Here is a 22,742-nt window from a genome sequence, read left to right on the forward strand (position 1 = left end):
GGCCATTGAGTGTAACAGAAAAGGTGAATACTTTGATTGCAGAATATAATAAATGGATGCTGATATATTTCATTGTGTTGTTTTGGGGGAGACAGGCTTCAGCCCCCCCCCCCAAATTCTGATGGTGGTCCGCGAGAAGGCCTTACTGGTACATTATTTAAACTGTTATGTTTATTCATATCATGATCTGATCACCATGTTCAATATATCCCATATGCATGGGGGTATTGGGGTAACGATACAAAAGGTTTGCTAGGGTAGACCCTCTTTCACTCAGACTCAGCCCCCCTGAACCAAATTCAACCCCCCCCCCCCCGAAACAAAATCCTGGCTATGGGCCTGGCGGGAGATTGTATGGCATTGGGAAGATATGCTTGTGAAAGCCTCCTTCCCCCACCATATTTCTCTGAAATATAATATGGCTCCTATTTTTGTAATCCTCACACACTATCACTTTTGGGCATGGCCAAATATGATGAAGAATTTGGCCATGCCCAGTGACTTCACTGTCTCCCCCTTCAAACCTTGGACATCCTCCTGCCACAATGCAAGATTACAAACTACATTGGAAAGTTCTCAGAGAGTCCAAAAGGGGTTGAATTCCAAAAACATAAGACCACAACCAAGTTGAGCTTATGGAATTCATTACACCAGATATCCTCAAACTGCGGCCCTCCAGCTGTTTGGGCCTCCAACTCCCAGAAGCCCTAGCATGCTTGTTCAATTGTCAGGAATTCTGGGAGTTGAAGGCTCAAACAGCTGGAGGGCCGCAGTTTGAGGATCCCTGTATTACACAGTTGCATAGATCCAGGCTTATGTATATATGTCACCTTTTTATAATATAGGTCACAACCAATTCCTGAAGGGATTGCTAAACAAAATTTGCACATGTGGTTTCTCTTTGAATACAATTGACAAAGTGGTACATCTAGCACATCAAGCTTTGTATTTAAATCTCAGCAATAGGAAATGTACATCTGATTTAAACAGATCTTAGGAATGCAAATAATAATGGGAATGGCGTGTAAACAGCCTAGTCTCAATTTTTAAAAGACTGAGCAACATTCCAGGCTGTGAAGAAACATACAAGTACAGATTTGTTCCTTTGCTTTTTGCCAACCTGATTATGATTTACTTGTTAACTGCTCTCATAGTTTAGTTCTACTTTATGGAAGGTAATTTGGTAAATCAGACTTTCCTTAATTCATTTGAGCAACAAATCACAGGATCTCATCATGATAAATCATCTCATGTGAGAAGCCACAATAAAGGATTATTTTACTATCCTCAAAAAAACCCAACCCAGTTCAGCATATAAAACAATAATCAACAATTTTGTTGCTAAACTGGTTTCTTTCTGTTTCCCCCTAATGAAGACACCAGCGGAGCCAGTTATGATTTCACAGCTTTTCTTTAAAAAAAGCTTTCAGAAACCTTGTTCTTGCTTTTCAGCATTCATTGAAGATATCCCAGATTGACTCCAAAACCATCACATCACAAGATGTTCCATCAACAATCCTTATTGGTTTATGGCAAAGGCAACAGCAGCCCACTGATGTATAGTGGTTGCCCATTGTGCTGCTAAAACCTTTTTCTAATATATGTATACCTTTCCTCCTTCATTTCAATTTAAGACTAAAAGTCTGTAGACTTCCTGACTTCAAATCAAGCCAGTCTGGTCCCTTTCCATTCCTGAGAAATTCCCAAAATGTATTGCCTGATGAAGATATCTGGAGACCCAAAAAGATTGCGTCCATTTTTGTACTCCTTTTGTTGGCCTAAGAAAGGTCTTATACAGTCTTGCATAACATTCTATTTCTGTGGATTTTGAATTTAAGGTTCAGAGGCTTCTATAAATCCTGAAAAAAAAGTAGTCTATGGCCAAAAGGATTGTATGAAAACAATTGTTTTATAAAGGGCCTGTGATTCTTTGCAATCTCAATCTATATTTGAATGCATCAGGATGAGTTCATATCACAGTTGTCACATCTTACCACAAATACCACTTTCTCTCTTTGAAGAAATTTGAAACATTGTGTTTTTAATGCTTGTAAGAAAACTTTCTCCTGCCTACACATTTCTAAAAATCAACATTCAGGATCTTCTCAGGACTGCTGTTTTGTATTTGAAAATTCCTATTTAACAGCTGTAAAGATTTCACCAATTTTCTTCATTTTTCCAGGCCCAAGTTTAAGACAGCCTAAAATAAATATCAAATTACACCATCTTCGTGATGTATTCACTTTCCAAGTAAAGGAGGCATGTTAGTAAAAAGGCATTGATAGCTATACAAACAGATCTCATCTTTTACATTTCAAACAACATATGGACAAAGAAGGTTGATCATATTAAAAGAGTTGATATTTAGATGAAACATTTGGACCCTTTCCTTGTTTACTTCAAAGTAAATCTACCCATAGTCAATGGGTTTTGCAAGTTAGTAAAGTACAGAAGTGCTCCTTCTACAATCCCAATTAATTTCCAAGGTGATACTTCAACATTAACAATCCTTCCTTCAAGAACTGTCCAGTGTCTGAGGCACCCAGTCTTATTTTAGTCAGAAAGCAGCACCAAGCATCACTTCTGTAGAAAATGCCAGCTCAAATGTAACACTATTTTATAAACAAGACTTCTAAAATCCTTCTTACCATGAAAATGAACAGCACAGCGGCTGTTCTGTACGGATGCCAGTCCATTGCATGTGTTGTTTCTTAATTCCGAGAGAAGGACAATAACAGTCCAGACTGTTGAGCCCTTCCCTCCCTCCCTTATGGCAGTGCCTCTAAAAAGACACTGCGGACAGATGTTCTTTCAGCCAGGCTTTGGAGGATCCTTTGGCTTCCTCACAAGATAGAACTGAAGATGCTGTATAACACTGTGAATTTCCACACCCAAACTTCTGGGCAGGTCTCACTTGAAATGCTTGACAGCATCATGATTGCTCCAAGGGAAAAGCTTATGACACACCTTATTCGTTATTGCAATGAAACACTTCATTGGGCACCACAGAAAACATTTCAGAAGGAAGGCAGCATTCACAGGGGAACTTCCAAATGAAATCAAAGCTACCCACAGTACAAATCTACAAATGAAATTTACTACTGTTTGATTTTGAATACAATGGTACTCAGAATATTGGGAGGTTAGGTAAAACACAGCACAATATAAATAAAGAGAAGAATGAAAAGTAATGCATGTTCTGGGTGCTTTCCCTCAAGAGGATTTCTAAGTATACAGACTCCTCAGTTCATTTTAACATCCAAAGATTCGGCAACACAAGTAGGTGATAAGAATGTGAAATATTGACTTAGTTCATTTTTACATGCAAGAATTAATAATTTCACATTTTTTTCCTGTCAGTCTTTGTACATTTTCTATTTTTTCTTCATTTTGTTTTTTTATTTCAAAATGAAATCATTTGACAGAAAGCAACTTATTATTTTGCAAAACATCTTATGTGTGGCACAAAGGTTTGCCACAAAATATTTTGATAAAACACTTTCCTGCAAAAGGAAGATCCCACTTGCACAAAATCTTGTGGCCATTGACTATTTTCTCAATGGGGGAATGTTATCTCAAGACATTCTTTTTAAAATTACCCTTTTCCAAACATTTGTACCAATCTACAAGTACACCAAGCATGGAAGAAGGCACCTTTCTGCATTTTGCATCCTCAACAAAATAACTAAAGAAACAAATAAAATGATTACTAAAAAGGTTAAGAAAAACCCAGAAATGTGTCTCCTAGGTATGTTGTGTTAAAGAACTAGTAAAGACAATGTAGAAATTTGCCAACACAATTTTGTTGTCGTGAGATTAACAATAGCAAAATCATGGAAGGGGGAAAAAAGAATTGCTTATAAAGGAATGAAGAGGAAAATTATTAGAGCATATTCAGATGGCTAAGCTTTCCAATGGTATTCGGGGAGAGAATAATGAATATTTTGCTATAAAATGGAGGATTGCATTTGGATATTTAGAAAAGAAAACAAAAGTAGAATTTAAAGTAGTTGCAAGGGGAATTTATTAATGCAAAGATAAAGGTCGTTTTTTTATGAGATGTTAAGTTTCGCACTGAGTGCTTTTGGAAGTCAAGAGTGGTGGTTCATGGGTGGGGGAAGTGGGTGGGTGGGTTCGATGGAATTACATATTTGTATTATGTATATTTTCTTTGCATTCTGTATGTCATGTATACACAATAATATATATATTTTAAAATCCCCTTTCACTTGAAAATGAAAAAAAAAACACACACCTTGTGATTGTTCTTATTTCCTAGGTTTGTGATCATACAAAGTTTATCTTTTGTACAAGAGCAAAGCCATCACTTTAACCTTTAGTTCCCCAAAAACTTTGGCCCCTTTGACACATATGTATAAAATCCACATTGAACTGGATTATATGGCAGTGTGGACTCTGATAATCCAGTTCAAAGCCAATATTGTGAATTATCTGCCTTGATATTCTGGGTTAAATTGCTGTGTTGAAGGGCCCTTCTTCGGATTCTTCTCTCATTCTCAGTAAATAACAAGTTGTGTGCTCAAAAACCTCCAGGGTACACAATTTGCCATTTGAATAAAATGTGACCTGGGGTCTATTTAAGGATATAAATGTCCCCTTTTAAGTAAAGAAATTTATAGTTACCCACTTGTCACTTCCTGCTTTTTAAAAAGACCACTTAAAGCTCTATTTAGTATAACTTGCCATAAGTTGTGATATTGTGAGGCCCTGGTTTGGAAAGGTGGAAACAGAGGAACATGTGATTCAGCAAGGTCAGACTTTTACTGTATTGCAATAAATAGGTTTAGATTTAGTGATGTATAGTAATTTGACTTATCAGAAATAGCAAAATGCCAGATTGCTTTTTCCATACCTTAGGGCAAAGCCTTATCCGGAGTGTAGAGTTCCATCCATCCATCCATCCATCCATTTATTATATGATGTCCAAATCAAAACAATCAATAGCAAGTGGAGCCTATGCACTTTGTTTACTGTGTCGAGTGTGCTTATTCTGTCTCCTCTTTTATCCTTTCACCACTTATATCTGGAGTTTCTGAACCAGAGAACCAGTTCCTGTATCCTTGAAGATTGCCAAATTGTAGTCTGTCTTCATAGATGACAGAGGCTCTCTTTTTCATAGTGTCACCTTCCACACATAGAGAGTAATGGAAGTAATGATAAAGAAAGTGGCATGGTCTCCATCCTCAATGTACATTCAATACACTTAGTGAAGACCTACATAGGGCATAAGCCTTATGTCATGCCCTCACATTTTGATTAATATTTAATCCATTTTAATATACTTAGCCTTGATCAAATGCTGACTAAAAAGTGTTGATCTAAAAGTAAAAGACAATTTAAAGTTTCCAGAGTTTGGAAAAAGGATGAAAAAAGATGGAACTTGCACAGCATGGCAAGTTCTAAAGGGCCCACCTCGACCAAGATATTGCCCAGATATTTGTATAAACATGGTTTATTCTATAACACCAATATAACATATAACCAATAACAATGTCATGCACAAATAACATCATGAGTCCATTTTAGGCAGAAGACTTCCAAGAAGATAGGGTAATAAATTTTGCTGTTGTTATGTATGGGAACCCCATGGTCGAGAGATCTCCAAGGCACACTGTTCTTAGCAGGTTTGATCAAATCTTCCTTCACTGAGTCAAGGTATTTATGTTATGCTCTCCCTTGTTACCTACTGCTAATCATAATAATATTTCCCAATAATCTCCTTATATATGCAGAGTACAATAGCCTCAGTCTACTCAGTCATTGCTTTCACTTGTCATCTGTCCTTAACCATTTGAAAGATATCATCAGTCAACCAATAAGGAACTTTTTGGCTACAAATATGAGTCTTTTTGCATTTTTCCCTGGTAGTTCATTGGGTTCATGTTTGATTAGGTTCAGTAGTGCAAACTTGTTACTTTATCTTTACATTCTACAGCAGTGGTTTCAACTTGTGGCCCTCCAGGTGATTGGACTTCAGCTCCCAGAATTCATGACCATTGGACAAACTGCCTAGGCTTCTGGGATTTGGAAGCCCAAACATCTGGAGAGCTATAAGTTTGACACCTCTGGTCTACAGGGATATTCTTTAAATTGTATTTTGGTGTTATGTTTGATTTAAAACATGACTTTAACTTTAGTTTTTAATATTACCACTTTTATTCTTGACCTTCTGTTATATCATGTTAATACCTCTCACCATGTGATTAGTTTGTGTGGTGAGAGGTATTTATTTATTTATTTATTTATTTATTTATTTATTTATTTATCTATCATGTCAGGCAACCGAACAGTTGTATTACATTTTTGACAGAACAAACCAACATACATACAAAAGACACAGAGTTTGCAAGCTTGGTAGTTGATTAGATGTCCTTTGACCTGTACCTGGCCACTTGGAGTGCTTCTGGTGCATGTAGCAGGGCTCAGGTTGCATTGCAGCAGGTGGTTTGTAGTTTGCTCTTCTCCACACTCGCCTGTTGTGGATTCCACTTTGTAGCCCCATTTCTTAAGGTTGGCTCTGCATCTCGTTGTGACAGAGTGCAGTCTGTTCAGCGCCTTCCAAGTCACCCAGTTTTCTGTGTGCCTAGGGGGGAGTCTCTCATTGGGTATCAGCCATTGGTTGAGTCTCTGGGTTTGAGCCTGCCACTTTTGGACTCTCGCTTGCTGAGGTGTTCCAGCGAGTGTCTCTGTAGATCCTAGAAAACTATTTCTTGATTTAAGTCATTGACGTGCTGGCTGATGCCCAAACAAGGGATGAGCTGGAGATGCCTCTGCCTTGGTCCTTTCACTATTGTCTGCTACTTCCTGGCGGATGTCAGGTGGTGCAATATCGTCTAAGCAGTGTAATTTCTCCAGTGGTGTAGGGCGCAGACACCCCGTGATAATGTGGAATTTCTCATTAAGAGCCACATCCACTGTTTTAGTGTGGTGAGATGTGTTCCACACTGGGCATGCATAGTCAGCAGCAGAGTAGCATAGCACAAGGGCGGATGTCTTCACTGTGTCTGGTTGTGATCCCCAGGTTGTGCCAGTAAGCAGGTATCAATTAGAGATGTGCAATAGGGAAGTTAAACAAGAAGGGAGGCAGGAAGAGATATATCAAACCCAATAATCTCCAACTATGTTGAACTTAGTAAGGTTCTGAGTCTGCTTATTAGGCATGCTTATGAGTCTGCTTATTAGCCATCAGAATGTTCGTAATTTGGAATAAAGTCAGAAAAATTGCCTTTTTGAAGCGATTTTGAAGTTTTTAAGAAAACCAGAAGTCCCTTTGCCCTTCCGAAGCTTCTCTCGCCATTTTTCTTCCAACTCAGGAAGTGAGTCGGAAGTGACTCAGCATTTGGAGGCAAGCAGCTTGCATGCTGGGATGCTTGCCTCCCAGGCAATGAGGGGAGAAGTTTTTGGGAGGGGAGAGACGGGTTTCAGCACAGTAGCCATATAAAGGACAGCACATGGCTCAGAGCCTCATTGTGAGCCCAGGAAGAGAAGGGGAAAGAGACTTTGTAGAATCAAGAAATCAGAAGACTAAAGAATGTGTGAATATTGTATTTTAAAATGTCATCCTGAGGTGTTCAGAAAATTTAGACTATTTCCACCTGAGGACTGCAGAATGGCTATTCCTCTGCTGAAGGCATCCAGGGAACCATAACTGTTTGGTCAATCTCTTCGCTCTTGTAGTTGGTATTGATCATTGGACTAGGATGCCGCCGATCCAATCAGAGTTTTAATTTCCACATTGCTATGAAAACTGACTGAGTGATCTTGCCATAAGTCAGAAACAACCTGAAGACGCACAACCATGGCCTGAAGTTGGAGTATTGTGGTTTTTTTGTGTGTGTCAGGAGTGACTCCTGGTGTGAGAGAATTGGCCGTCTGCAAGGACGTTGCCCAGGGGACGCCTGGATGATTTCTGATGATTTTTGATGTTTTTATCATCCTTGTGGGAGGCTTCCCTCATGTCCCCGCATGAGGAGCTGGAGCTGATAGAGGGAGCTCATCCACCTCTCCCGGATTTGAACCTGCGACCTGTCGGTCTTCAGTCCTGCCAGCACAGGGCTTTAACCCACTGTACCACCGGGGGCTCCTTAGTATTGTGGGTAATAGATGCTCATTCTAGAAGAACCTAGTAGGCAATGGAAATCCACTATACAGTAATGGATATTCTACTATTTTTCAGCTATTGCTGGGCTGCATAGAAGATAATGAAGAATGCTGGAGTTGCAGTTCAATATCTGGATAGCTACATTTTCCCCCCTCTTGAAGTAGCTTTCCCATTTGATGTTCATTATGACATGATAAATTGTCACACTGATAGTATCAGTCAGAGATTGAAGAAAGATAGTTTTTGTCCATGTTGATTGTCAGATATGCTAGGAATTGTAGTTCCAGAGGTTACTTTTCCAACAATTAATCAAAGCTTCCAATGATAGGTCATGCCATTGATTGTTTTTGATAAGAGGAATAACTAAAAATGGCACATAATAATTCAAGCAGAAGTTATTTGCAGCCAAACTACTGTGAATCAGAACTATCTACTGAACAGTCAATTAGGGTTACTGTGGAAATACTTAAGCTTTTAAACACAGTTGGCCAGTAGCTCAATTTCAGTGAGCTGCTAAATCTGGTCTGCTTTTTCATCCAAATTTGCAAGGAGCTTTTCAGTTGCTGAACTCTACTTCTAGAAGAGGCTCTATATCTTGGATAGCTTTTCTAAAATTCAGCCTAAAGCACAGTACATATTCACAAATCCACTGACAGTGGATAGTTGCCTTCACCTTCTGAGTTATGTAGGATACCAATGCAGGTATTTTACTTGTTTTCATAGATCATAATCATAATTCTCTTTAGCATATCTGTGAGGAACAGCACAGAATGAAGAGGATCTATTCACATGACAGTGTGGACATGAGGCCACCATAAAGATAACCATGTCAGATGAAGTTTCCCAGTTTTTTCTGCAACTTTCATCAAAGTGTTTGTGTACATCCATCAGATGCACATATAAAGTTTATATGTGGATATATGAGACTGACTCCAATTTGCTCATTACAATATCATCTCACCAACCATAAATTGTTAGCATATTAGGCAGATATCTTTTTCAAATGTGTTGGTGTTTTACTGGAGATAGCTGTGACTGAACCTAGTACATCCACTCAGCCAACTCGCCTGCCTTTCCAGGTTTCTTTTTAAGGTTTCAACCAGTGGATGCCACCACCGAAAAGGATTGCTGTTGTAATGTGAGAAGACAATATTCTATTGGACAAGCATAGTCTGAATGAGCATTGGCATGTATGAGTCATGCATAGTCTGAAGAAGTTAGTTTCTCTTTCCTCCCCACACATTCACCCATGTGTTTGTTGAATTTACTGGCTTGTAAGGAGAAACACCTGGACTAAGCAGTGGCTAAGTTTTCATCAACATCTGGTATGCTAGTGAAAACATTATGAGAAAAAGCTGGCAGCTAGAAAATCTGCTTAGTGAAGGAATGGAAGGATATAACTGCAATGCAAAAGCAACTGACATTGACAAGAATAAACATTGGTCTGGAGTATGTTTCTGATTAAATGCAAGATTTATGAGGAATTGGAATTGGAATGAATACCAATTGGAAATCTCCAGGGAAAATAGAATCATAGAATCATAGAATCAAAGAGTTGGAAGAGACCTCAAGGGCCATCCAGTCCAACCCCCTGCCAAGAAGCAGGAATATTGCATTCAAATCACCCCTGACAAATGGCCATCCAGCCTCTGCTTAAAAGCTTCCAAAGAAGGAGCCTCCACCACACTCCGGGGCAGAGAGTTCCACTGCTGAACGGCTCTCACAGTCAGGAAGTTCTTCCTAATCTCCCTCTAACAGCAGGGAGTTAATAAAATGTGGGAGTCTATGATGATTTACTAAGATATACAATGACTTCAGCTAGCAGGAAGACTTAATTTTCAAAATAGTTATAATTTCATCATAGTTTGTATTTATTTCTTTTTTGTTTCAAATTATATTAATGCATTATGTTAGTGCAATGAAGAGAAGCAGGAAGATTAAACTTTATTTCATGTGGTAGGCACACTGGCCTTGAAGTACAATTGTCACCTTTGGTGTTGGGCTCTATTGCAAGATTACATGTACATCTCATTACCAGTTTTTCCTCCTTCCTATGATTACCTTGTTCCCTGATATTGACAGACAAAACCTATCAGCAGTTTGCAATTCCACAATATTTTTTATGCTTACCTCATGCGATGGGTCTGCTCCACTTCTGGGCTGGCATGTTGGCAGTAAAGTGATATCAGGGATAGGAATCTCCTCCTCTCCCATTCTCCACTTTCCCTCTCATTATTCCTGAGCTCTCTGTTTTGTGTTAATGAATTATTTTCAGTTATATTTACCATCTCTGTAACTGTAACATTGCTGCAAATTGTTTTCACCCACACACAAAATGGAGCACTGGAAATGTGGGAAGATGAAATTATGAGGGAATAACAACAACAACAACAACAACAACAACAACCACAACCACCACCACCACCTTTATTTGCATCCCGCCCTATCTCCCTGCAGGACCACATACCAGCAAATCAGCATAGTTGTGTGAACGAAGAGAGGTGTGATAACGGATGTGCTCATCCTGGTATATATCTGATATTTATGATTGCACAACTGACATGCAGTAGTGCCTTTGTGGAATAGTCCTTTGATCTAAAAGAAAGCATAAAAGAAGAAAATTCTGAGATAGGCTGTAACTGATAGTTATGAAAGCCCAGAAAATTCTTAATCAACATAAGGAACACATTCAGGCAATAATGAAACATTTGAAGACCAATAATATTTGTGGAAAGTTATTTTAAAATAGTTATTTACAGTTATAGATTTATGGGTCAATTGTAATTAATTACAAGCAGTCCTTGAGTTACAGACATCTGACTTACAAATGACTAATAATAAAGAACAGGAGTGAGACAACAGGAAATGAGATAAAGCTATCCCTAGGAAGGGAAATTCCCTCCTGAAAAGTTATCATGGGGAAAAGATTAAGCTTTATCACCAATCCTTGTTTCCACAACAATTTTTTTTTTTTCAAAATCCATTTATCAGAGGGACAGAAAGTGAAGTGAAATCTTCTGAACAGGGGCACAGACAGTAAACAAACACCACAGGAGTGTTAACCTTTCCCTATACTACCCAAAGATAGATGGATGGATGGATAGATGATAGATAGATAGATAGATAGATAGATAGATAGATAGATAGATAGATAGATAGAATATATAGCTGCTAGGGCTGTGCAAATCTTTGGAGATCTGTTTCATAATTTGGAGATTTGTATGACTTGTTAAGGAGCCCCCGGTGGCGCAGTGGGTTAAAGCACTGAGCTGCTGAGCTTGTTGATTGAAAGGTCACAGGTTCGATTCTGGGGAGTGGCGTGAGCTTCCGCTGTCAGCCCTAGCTTCTGCCAACCTAGCAGTTCAAAAACATGCAAATGTGAGTAGATTAATAGGTACCGCTCCAGCGGGAAGGTAACGGCACTCCATGCAGTCATGCCGGCCACATGACCTTGGAGGTGTCTACGGACAACGTTGGCTCTTTGGCTTAGAAATGGAGATGAGCACCACACCCCAGAGTCAGACATGACTGGACTTAATGTCACGGGACTACCTTTACCTTTACCTATGACTTGTTAATACAAATCTCAAAAATTACTAATCGGAACAGGACCCCTCCAAAGCATTATGAAAGGAAGCAGAAGCCTCCAAAATGTTTCTGAGAGATTCATAAAGATTTGTTGCTTTGGAGCATTTCAAGCTGTGTTTATTTCCATGTAACATACTCTGTATTTGCCTGGGGTGACAGGGTGCACATCCCATTGAAAATTTGTGCACTATTCTGTATTATTTGATGTGTTTATACTTATTTAAGGCATTGAATGTTCATCTTTTTGTATGTAAACTGCCCTGAGTTCCTTTGGGGAGAAGGGTAGTCTAGAAAGAAAATTTTATTATTATTAAAGGTAAAGGTTTCCCCGTGTCTGACTCTGGGGAGGGGGGGAGGGGGTGCTCATCTCAATTTGTAAGCTGAAGAGCTGGCATTGTCCATAGATGACTCCATGGTCATGTGGCCGGCATGACTGCATAGGGCACCATTATTTTCCCGCAGAAGCAGTAGCTATTGATCTACTCATATTTGCATGTTTTTGAACATCTTAGCTTAGTTGGTTTTAAAGAAGGTAATTAATTAATCTTGCTAGTTGGACTACTTGAAATCCATTTTTATTTCCCCTTCGCTTTTGTTTCTGTCAAAATTTTTCTTATCTAAGTTTTTTTCTCAGGTGTGTTCTCATATGTATCCATATGTCTTTTATTTACATCTCTGAGTTTACTATCTATCTTCTATAATACCTCCTTTCTGTAAGCCACAGCAGCTTGCTACAACTGCCATACAAGACCATTTTCTGTAAATTTATTTCTAGTCCCTTCCCTCTTCTATTTATCTCATAGTGCCTCTACCAATGTCTATTTTATGCACAACTCTGCCAAATTCTTCTTAGGGAACATTGTACTAATATACTGGATTATTTCCAGGATCAAGTTATTCTGGGTTCCCTTTGGAATGTTATAGCTTTTTATCCTGCAAGAGTATTGGGGGGACATCCTTGTGGCTTTCAGAAGGGCATTTGGGAATGTGTGGCCTTTAAAATGCTGTCTAACTCCTATCTACCTGAACATTAATTATACTGCTGCAGGTTATATGAGTACATCAGCACATGGGGTACCACATGCTTCTAACCCTCAAGAACGGTGATATTATACCCCTATCTTTCATAGCAAAATGGGATAATTTTGAGATAATTTTGAAGCATGTGGGTATAATTTCACAGACCTGAGGGACAAAATATTCAGAAACCAGTATGTTTAGAGCCTAAATGTCCTAAAGGCACCAGATCCTATCTAATCTTGGAAGCTAAGTGGGATCAGCACTGTTAGTACTTGGCCTGGTGATCGCCAGTGAATGCCAAGTGCTGTGGGCTATACTTCAAAGGAAGGAACTGGCAAAACCACATGTGAGTATTCCTTGCCTAAGAAAACCATAGGAAATGTATGGGGTCACCATAAGTCAACAGGCAACTTGAAGGCACACTCACTCTCTCACACACATACTTAAGTTAGTGGACAAAGTATGCAGGAAGTCTGTTTGCAGCAGAGACCATGCAGCTTGATCACAGGGGTGTAAAACATATAATCATCTCCATGTTAGGCCAGTTTGAACAAATGAATGATTGCAGGGCTAGAAGTCTGAAAACTCCACCTCTGAGAAAACTTGCCTGACTTGATTTAGAGCTAGGGAGTAGCATGTATATTACCATATCAGTATAGAAACCTCTTACAGTACTTTGGAACTTAGAACAAAGCTACTTCTACTGTTTTGGGAGCAGAAAGAGAAGCTATTGAAGCTATGAGTTAATGTTAGAATATGCTTAGATCAATGGTTCTCAACCTGTGGGTCCCCAGATGTTTTGGCCTACAACTCCCAGAAACCCCAGCCAGTTTACCAGCTGTTAGGATTTCTGGAAGTTGAAGGCCAAAACATCTGGGGACCCACAGGTTGAGAACCACTGGCTTAGATTGAAATTTGGGCAATGAAAAACAAATAGTATCATGGGGAGGATCAAAGAGATTCCAGTAGGCAGAGCAACATTCCCTGTAATGGCAGTTATTACAGCTCTTTCATTCACAGAGTCAGCCTTTGATCCAATCAATAACTTCTACCACACTTAGGAGTAAGCCCTATTTAACACAGAATCATAGAATAATAGAGCTGAAAGAGACAACATGGGCCATCTAGTCCAACCCCCTGACATGCAGGAAAAGCACAATTAAAGCACGCCATCCATCCCCTGTTTAAAAACTTCCAAGGAAGGAGTTTCCACACTCTGAGGCAGAGGGTTCCACTGCTGAACAGCTCTTATAATCAGGAAGATCTTCCTAATGTTCAGGTGGAATCTCCTTTCCCATAATGTGAACCCGTTGCTCCAAGTCATTGTTTCCAGGGCAGCAGGAAACAAGCCAGTTCCCTCTTCCCTATGACATCCTTTCGCATATTTATGCATGGCTATCATGTCTGCTCTCAACCTTCTCTTCTGCAGGCTAAACATACCCAGCTCTTTAAAAAAAGTCTCTATTGCACATGGTCTCTAGACCATTGGCCATTTTAGTTGCCCTTCTCTGGACACATTCCAGCTTGTCAACATCTCTTTTGAATTGTAATCCCCAGAACTGGACACAATATTCAATTACTTCCCCTGATCTAGACACTATACTCCTTTTGATGCAGCACAAAATCCCATTTGGCTTGTTAAGCTGTTGCATCACACTGTTGGCTCATGTTCAACTTGTAATCCACAAAGACTCCAAGATCCTTTTCACAAGCCAGGAGTCACCCATTATGTATCTTTGCATTTCATTTTTTTCCCTGCCTAAGTGTAGTATCTTACATTTGTCCTTGTTGAAATCTATTTTGTTAGTTTTGGCCCAGCTCTGTTATCTGTTAAGATGATTTTGAATTTTGATTCTGTCTTCTGGAGTATTAGCGATCCCTCCTAATTTGGTGTCATCTACAAACTTGATAAGTATGCCCTCTAAACCTTCCTCCAAGTGATTAATAAAGATATAGTACTGGGCCCAGGACTGAACCCTGTGGCCTTTGGGTTTGGTCCCTAACCAATTACGACTTAATAGCAGCATTGCCTAGCCCACATTTACTAATTTGCTTGCAAAGAGGTCATGGAGGAACTTGTCAAAGGCTTTACTGCAATCAAGATATGCTACATCCACAGCATTCCCTGCATCTAACAAGCTTGTGATTCCATTGAAAAAAAGAGATCATATTAGTCTGACATGACTTGTTTTTGAAAAATCCATGTTGTCTTTTAGTAATCATAGCATTCCTTTCTAAGTTATTGCAGACTGCCTTCTTAATGATCTGCTCAATAATCTTTCCTGGTATTGATGTCAGGCTGACTGGATGGTGATTGCTCCTTTGGGTTGTCTTTTTCCCCCTTCTTGAAGACAGGGATAACATTTTCCCTCCTCCAGTCTGCTGGGACTTCTCCTGTTCTCCAAAAGTTCTCAGAGATTGTTGGCAGTGGTTCTGAAATGACTTCTGCTAGTTCTTTCAATGCTCTTAGATGTAGTTCATCTGGCCCTGGACACTTGAATTCACTCAGAGTAGCCAGGTATTCCTGAATTACTTCTTTACTTATTTTGGGTTGCATTTCCCCTTTTACCTTGTTTGCTCCATCTTGCTCAGGTTGAACATTAATCTCTTTTTGGGAGAAGATTGAGGAAAAGAAGATGTTGAGCAGCTCTGCCTTTTCCCTATCCCCTGTTAGCATTTCACCACCTTCTCTACGCAAAGTCCCTACTGTTTCCTTTTTCTTCTTCTAATGGGACATATGTTTGCAAACACACATGTAAATAAGTGAGCTGTAAAATAATCTACTTTTCTAATGTAACCACTAGATGGTTTAAAGTAGGTTTTTTTTAAAAAAATCTTACTTTGAAAAAAGAGTGACTCATTCATTTTTTTCTTCCTCTTTCTATCGTACAACAGCAGCAGAAAGCAACACTTCCACCCCATGCCACCACCACCTCCAAGGGCTGCTTCCAGCCCTGGCTGTCCAAGGAGGCCCTGGATGCCCCTCTTTAGACCTTGGGCCGCTGGGATTTCAAGGGTGGGAAGGAACAGAAACTAGAGACCAACCCTAGACCTTATCCATGCTGTTTAGAAACTGCTCGGGGGTGGTGGTGAATAGACCAGAGTGTGGGGAGGATGTGGAGAGGGGAAGAAGCTGAGCAAGCATGGGAAGAGGACATGCAGGCAGCAGCAGAGGCCCCAAGGGGCAAAGGAAGGAAGGCCATGGGAGGAGGAGAAGGAGGAGGTGGAGGAGGAGGGTGGAAGAGGAGGAGGAAGAACATCAACTCTAGTTTCTGATACAGAACATATGCCATCCAGTAGTCGCCATCTGCTCACCCAAAGATGACCATATTTAATAATCTAGAGCTGATGTAGTAGTAGTAATCTGTTGTGGGTAGTCAGCCTCTCCCCTCCTGACATCCTTGTTGCCTCGGCACTATATGAGGGTTTTATGAGACCAGTCACTCTCATTGCCCCGTGGTATCACAGCAACATTGTAGTAATGGTGAGGCCATGGACCATATTTTTGTTCTTGCAGACCATTGGTGGTCCACAGGCTGTAAGTTGGGAACCACTGGCCTATAATGACTGTTTGTCTTTTTTCCTACCCTTTATTTTAGCTGCTAGAGAAGTTTTGGATTTTTTTTATTTGATTGTATGGACCCTTTCTACTTCACACATAGCCTACATGTCCAAAACTGAAATAATCCCCCCTCAAGTTCATACCTTATTTGGCAGTTGCAGGCATCCTGTTCCCTCCTTTTCATCCCCATACTCCATCAAGAAAAACAAACCATTAAAAAAATAGTGAGACCAGGTTGTGACTATTTCCTGTGCTGGTCAATGACCGAAATAAATGATTTGATTTGATTAGTGAGACCAGGCATGCCAGACTTCTAGGTAACCACCCACCAACTTGTCCCACCCTCACCTACCCACCCCTCAATCACTAATGTTGTCTGGCCAACTGTTTTATTTGTTGCTATTGAACTTTTAAAAACTGCATCAAACATTTTCTTTGTCCGTTGATTATTTCTTAGTGATATTTACCGGTATATCCTGTACTTCTTCCAAACGTGACTCTCTTACTCTTTATATTGCCATAATAAGTCTGTGAGATAGATCCTAAAATGAGTTTCATGGTTTAGGAGAAGTTGGATCTGGATCTCCCAGTTCCTCGTGCAACAGTTAAACTTCTACACCATAACAATCTCATTATTTTATTAAATAAATTCATTGCTCATGATTAACATTTTTACCAAGAACTATTTAAATATTGTTAGTCACAAATACAGCAATATTTAGCTTGAAAAGATGTTGTTTCATTAATAAATTATTATAGCAATCATTGAACCCATGCTGTTTGGTTGAATTAAAAGGAATGCTTCCTATTGTTGATTACATTTGTAACAGGGTTTTTTGTATACTATCGAATATCTTTTGAAGGAATATTAAATACATTTACATATATATCATGTAATAAAATTAAATATTAAATATGTATGAATATTAAATACACATGCAATGTAATAATAGTGATTATATTACTAAATAATTTACGGATAATTATATGAACATATGTAAAAGTTCATTTGTACCAGAAGTTCCTGTATTAGTATAATTATAATTTGATCTGAATTGCTACCAGAGGCCAGCTATGGAGAAACTATCTTAGGTGTTGTAGTTTGTATAGAGGAAGGAGTTTCCATCCTGTGGTCAGCTGTCAACAATAATTGGGTTAAACCCTTACTTCCTGCTCTCCTTTTTAACTTTTCTTGTGGCCTTGTTCACCTTGGTGAGTTATCTCTGAATTAAAATGGCTGCATGATTTCAGTTGTGACAGTGTTTTATCTGGTTATTTTCATGGGTGGAGATTATTGTGCTATTATTACAAATATCAGGGACAAGCCCTTGAGGAATACTCACACTGGGTTGGGTTCCTACTGTAAATTCCATGATCAGACAGCAATTACTGGGATTAAAAGTGATACCTGAGAGCTTGTAGAAGCATCAAACAAGTTGGTTACTAATGAAACTAGATACATAAATATTCTGACTTAGAAAAAAATATAAACAAATTAACACTGCCAGATACTCAAAGTCAGTGTATGGATGAAGGTCTTTGCTAAAAAAAATGTCTACGGATACAAGACCATCAAAGATGGGGTTAGCTTGGAGGACATCACCAAGAATTTAGATGTCTAGTTATTTTCTAGGACTCTCTAGTACCTCAAATACGATATTTGTGCACATTATAATTTTAACAATATGTGTGTGTCTCCACATGTTGAGTATATTATGTTGGGTCTGGCATCTCAGAATGGCATGCCCTTCTATGTCTAACATATTTATATTAAACCACCATCCCCTACCCTAGAAGGAAAGCACATACACCCAGTGATTCAAAGCATATCAGTAAACATAAATCAGATGTCTAAAAACAAAATAAGAACGCTTAGACTGTCTTATTCATGCTTTAAAATAAGCTAATGACTCATAAGAAAAAAAGATGTGAAGTTGCAGCGGTAAACTATGACATGTCAGCTTCTTTTGGGGTGGTTTTTTTGGGTTCAATAAAAACAGTGAACGAAACTAAGTAGTTATGAGAAGTGAGCCATAACAGTACAATGCTCCAATAGATTACGCCCACAGTTAAGATTCTGCCACCCAGGAAACCAATAACCAGTTTTTCTTTCACACTTGTATAGAGTTAATAATAAACCCTGTGGCCAGCTAACTTCAAATTGACCTTGCAGAAATTGAAGTGGCACTTATGGTTAGTTCATTTGGTATCCTTTGAAAAATTAAATGTTGGTAAGGAGGCACCATCTCAATAGTTGTGTTTATAATTATATCCATGATTGCACTACTTTTCAGTGTCTATCTGAAACTTTCTAAACTCTCAGAGGGCAATCCTTGAATGTTTCCAGAAATGTCTCTATGATTTTGTTTGATGCCAAGAAAGTTGCTGCCTAACTGGATGTTGTGAATTCTTTAAAAAATAAAATCTAATGGACCAACATAAGGAAAACATTTTAATGTGTAATTCTCCATGTGTCTACTCAGAAATACAGACAAAGCTAGGAAGTAATGGATTCCAAGTAATGTAATGATCTTTCATGAGCTACTTGTTTTTTGTAATAAGGATGGAATAGTTACAATTCAAAAGCAACATAATGAGTGTGAACAATACTACTTTATTGAAATAATGAGTAATATTTTCTAGTTTTTAAAAGCTGACTTTATAGGGCTTTTAGGATTTTCTTTGCCAGGGAATATTAAAGTTCATGCAATTTCTAAGGATACTAGCCACACCCATAAATGGAATCTGAAGGCTTAAACATCCTAAAGGTACAAGATCTGGTCGTGGAAGCAAAGCAGGGCCAGCTTTGGTTAGCATCTGGATGAGAAACTGTTAATACCATGCTACAAGCTACATTTCAGAGGAATGAATTAGCAAAACCACCTAAGAATATTCATTGTCAAAGAGAACCCTATTAAATTAATGGGATCATCATAAATTAACAGGTGACTTGAAGACAGAGTGACTAATGGGAAAGGAAACTGAACATGTTCCACTGGATACAGTGAGAGATATTGCAAGGAAGGGCTCGTATGACACACTATGTTTTAATTTATAGTATTTTGATAATACTTACACCTCACTTATACCCCTGGGTTTTGATGTATGTGTAGATGAGACCAATAATAATTAACAATACCAGAGGGGGCAATATTACCCAGCCACTGATAATTTTGCAATAACTCCCCCCCCCCCACCACCACCACTAATGGAAACCACTGCATGATGGGACCCTGAAATTTAATCTTTTGTGTAATTAAGCAGGGATATGAACTATCTGGCTCTTCAGTATAGCAAATGGTGAGAGATTCCAGGAATCCAGAAACATCTGGAGGAATAAATGATTCCCATTCCTGAGGCAGGGTATTAGGAACTGAAAATAAATTATTTGTAAGATTTCATATCTCTTAGATTTCTATTGACAAATGTATAGTTGTTGCAAAGAAACCAGGGATGCTTTAGCAGATGACATTAACACAGAATAACAGAGACAAATCTCTAACTGGGCTTTTGTAGGTTTTTTTGGGCTACGTAGCTATGTTCTAGAAGCATTCTCTCCTGATGTTTCAGCTGCATCTATGGATTTATATATCAATGGAATATCCAGGGTGGGAGAAAGAACTCTTGTCTGTTGCAGGTAGATGTGAATGTTTACATTGATCACATTGATTAGCATTTGATGGCCTGACAGTTTTTAGGTCTGGCTTGTTAGTGCATGGGGGAATCCTTTGTTGAGATGTGATTAGCTGTCTCTGATTGTTTCTTGTTTGGAGTTTCCCTGTGTTTGAGTGTTCTTTATATACTGTTATATTTTTAGAGTTGTAAGCTTTTCAGGCTGTATGGCTATGTTCTAGAAGCATTTTCTCCTGACGTTTCGCCTGCATCTATGGCAAGCATCCTCAGAGTTTGTGAGGTCCTCACAACCTCTGAGGATGTCTGCCATAGATGCAGATGAAACGTCAGGAGAGAATGCTTCTAGAACATGGCCATACAACCCAATTTTTTTACAACAACCCAGTGATTCCGGTCATGAAAGCCTCCAACAATATAATTTTAGAGTTTTTTAAATACTGGTATCCAGATTTTGCTCATTTTCATGGTTTCTTCCTTTCTGTCGTAATTATCCACATGCTTGTGGATTTCAGTGGCTTCTCTGTGTAGGTCCTTTCTTGATTACTGCTTCTCTTTAATGGTATCTTTACTTTGCATACATGCAATACCTTTTGGGATATTATTCCAGTACAAAATAGGAAAAAGAGGTCCTATGATTGTTTCTATGAAAACAGTGATGAAAGCAAGGCTAGATCAATATTAAGGAATTGGTATTAGAGTCCTTTCTCTGCTTTTTTCAATTCACAATATGTTTGGGAAGTGAAGTAGTCTGCCAAACTGATTTCGCTGACTGGGAGTGGACAGCGTGCCTTTACCTCACCATTTAGTCATTGTTCTCAATCTGTGGAAAGCAGCCTGTAGTGACTCAGAAGTGTTGAGTTTCATACTTCATGCAAGATCATGCAAAAGTGATCGAGAATTGGAATGTTTATTAGTACTGATGACTGGCATTTGTCAAGGATGAGTCTTGAAATACACCAAAGATTGGGATTTCAAGGGACGTCTGACCTCATTCCAATACAAATCGAACCTATATGCTTTAATTTTCATTTTGGTCCAGTCAAGACAGAGTAGGCCAAATGGTAAATCAATGTGACTTTTCCTTTCCTTTCCTTTCCTTTCCTTTCCTTTCCTTTCCTTTCCTTTCCTTTCCTTTCCTTTCCTTTCCTCTCCTCTCCTCTCCTCTCCTCTCCTCTCCTCTCCTCTCCTCTCCTCTCCTCTCCTCTATATTTCCAAGAAACCTTTTTGGATGTTAAATGAGAGTATTTTGTCACTGACAAGGGCAAACCAATTCAAGACATGTCTTGAGTAGGCTTCTGTTTGTTTGCCCTTATCTAGCCAGTTATTGACAGAACACCTTCATTTAGCACTAAAACAAGTTCCTTGGAAATAGTGCGAAATAAAATGAAAGTATTATCAGGTCAAAACTGTTAAATAGCATAAGTGACAAAACTGAATTGTGAAAGACCAACAAGGTTCTAACATAAACCCACCCATCCCAACACCACTGTGTCAGATTAAATCTCGAAGAAGGTGCAGAACTACTGCAAAATGGTGCTTCTAATGGAGGGGTTCTCAAACTTTTTCAACTGTGGAGCTCTTTTTGAAGCAAAAGTTTATCATGAAGCCTCAAGAAATTGTATATATTATATATAATGTATATATATCAAGCATGGGCAAACCTTTTGATACAATGTGTTTTATTTGAGAGAGCGGCCGGGCCAGTGGCAGATGGATGGAGAGTGTTTGTGTGAACTAATTGGGAAAAAATGAACAAATTCCTATGCACACTGCACATATCTCAAAAAATTAAAAACAAAAAAATTAAAGAAAGAACAATACAATATTTAAAATGAAGAACAATTTTCACCAACACAAATGTTGCTTGCACTCCAGGTCTGAGAACACCTATGATCGCCACATCACGCAAGAGTCCAGAATATAAGCGAGCCATTTATTGTAAAAACACATTAAAATTATAGGAAAAAAATCAGAAATAAAAATGGTGTATAATCCAAAAAGGTTTAGCAATAGATGATAACCCAAACAATAATCCAAAAGTCTCATGCAGATAGCAAAGTAACACAGTCCATAAATAGCCCAAAAGTAACAAGAACAGCATAAGTCCACAAGAAAAAGGTATACTTAGTAAAACTTGAGCATGAATATAAAAACAAGAACATAGAAAATTTCCAGGGAACTTAAATCCCAAACCAAGACTTGACTTGAAACAAGAACCAGAGAACTTGGGCCTAGCTTCACACTTGAAACCTAGGTTGCCTGAACTAACATTTAGGAAACAACTTGCCAATTAATAGGCACCCATGAAGTCATTTATTTCCCACCAAATCTCTCCCCAACTTTCCCATGCAATCGTTCTGACCTACGATGCCTATTTTCTGTTCTGATCTGTAAACAAAGACAAAATAAACAAAGACCTTTTTTGATCTCCAGGTGTTTTTTTTTTCCTGAGAGCCTTCTGTATAACTTATCTCTTTGCCTAACTTATTATCTAATGTTGCAGTTTCTGGCTCTTCTGACTGACTTTGAAGTTTTGCACTTTCTGAGTCAGCTTTCTCACAGAAAGAAACAACATTCCCCTTACTTGAATCTTCATTACTTCGAGCCCCAGGAAATTCCAGAGACAATCCCACAATCCTTTCTAAATTATCAGTGAACCCATCAGCCTCAGGAATCTCAGGCTGATCTCCAACAATAAATTTAACAGTATTTCAGGGGCCATCCAGTTCAACTCACTTTTGCCATACTGGAAAAACACAATCAAAGCACCCCCTGAGTGATGGGAAGAAATAGGGTTTTGGAAGCAAGGAGGGCAAG

At 38.8% G+C, this 22,742-nt stretch overlaps 1 protein-coding gene across 1 annotated transcript in view; it reads right to left on the bottom strand.

The window, feature by feature from the left end:
• LOC132774787 (desmoglein-4-like) overlaps window positions 1-2,909 on the bottom strand; it is a 38,286-nt gene extending 35,377 nt beyond the window's left edge. The window contains exon 1 of the mRNA XM_060775214.2: window positions 2,649-2,909. Coding sequence (XP_060631197.2) covers window positions 2,649-2,696 — 48 coding nt within the window. The 5' untranslated portion in view covers window positions 2,697-2,909. The remainder of the gene's footprint in view (window positions 1-2,648) is intronic.
• Window positions 2,910-22,742: the final 19,833 nt, after the last annotated feature.

The sequence above is a fragment of the Anolis sagrei genome, chromosome 4 (genome assembly GCF_037176765.1).
Source record: "Anolis sagrei isolate rAnoSag1 chromosome 4, rAnoSag1.mat, whole genome shotgun sequence".
NCBI classification, from domain to species: Eukaryota; Metazoa; Chordata; class Lepidosauria; order Squamata; family Dactyloidae; genus Anolis; species Anolis sagrei.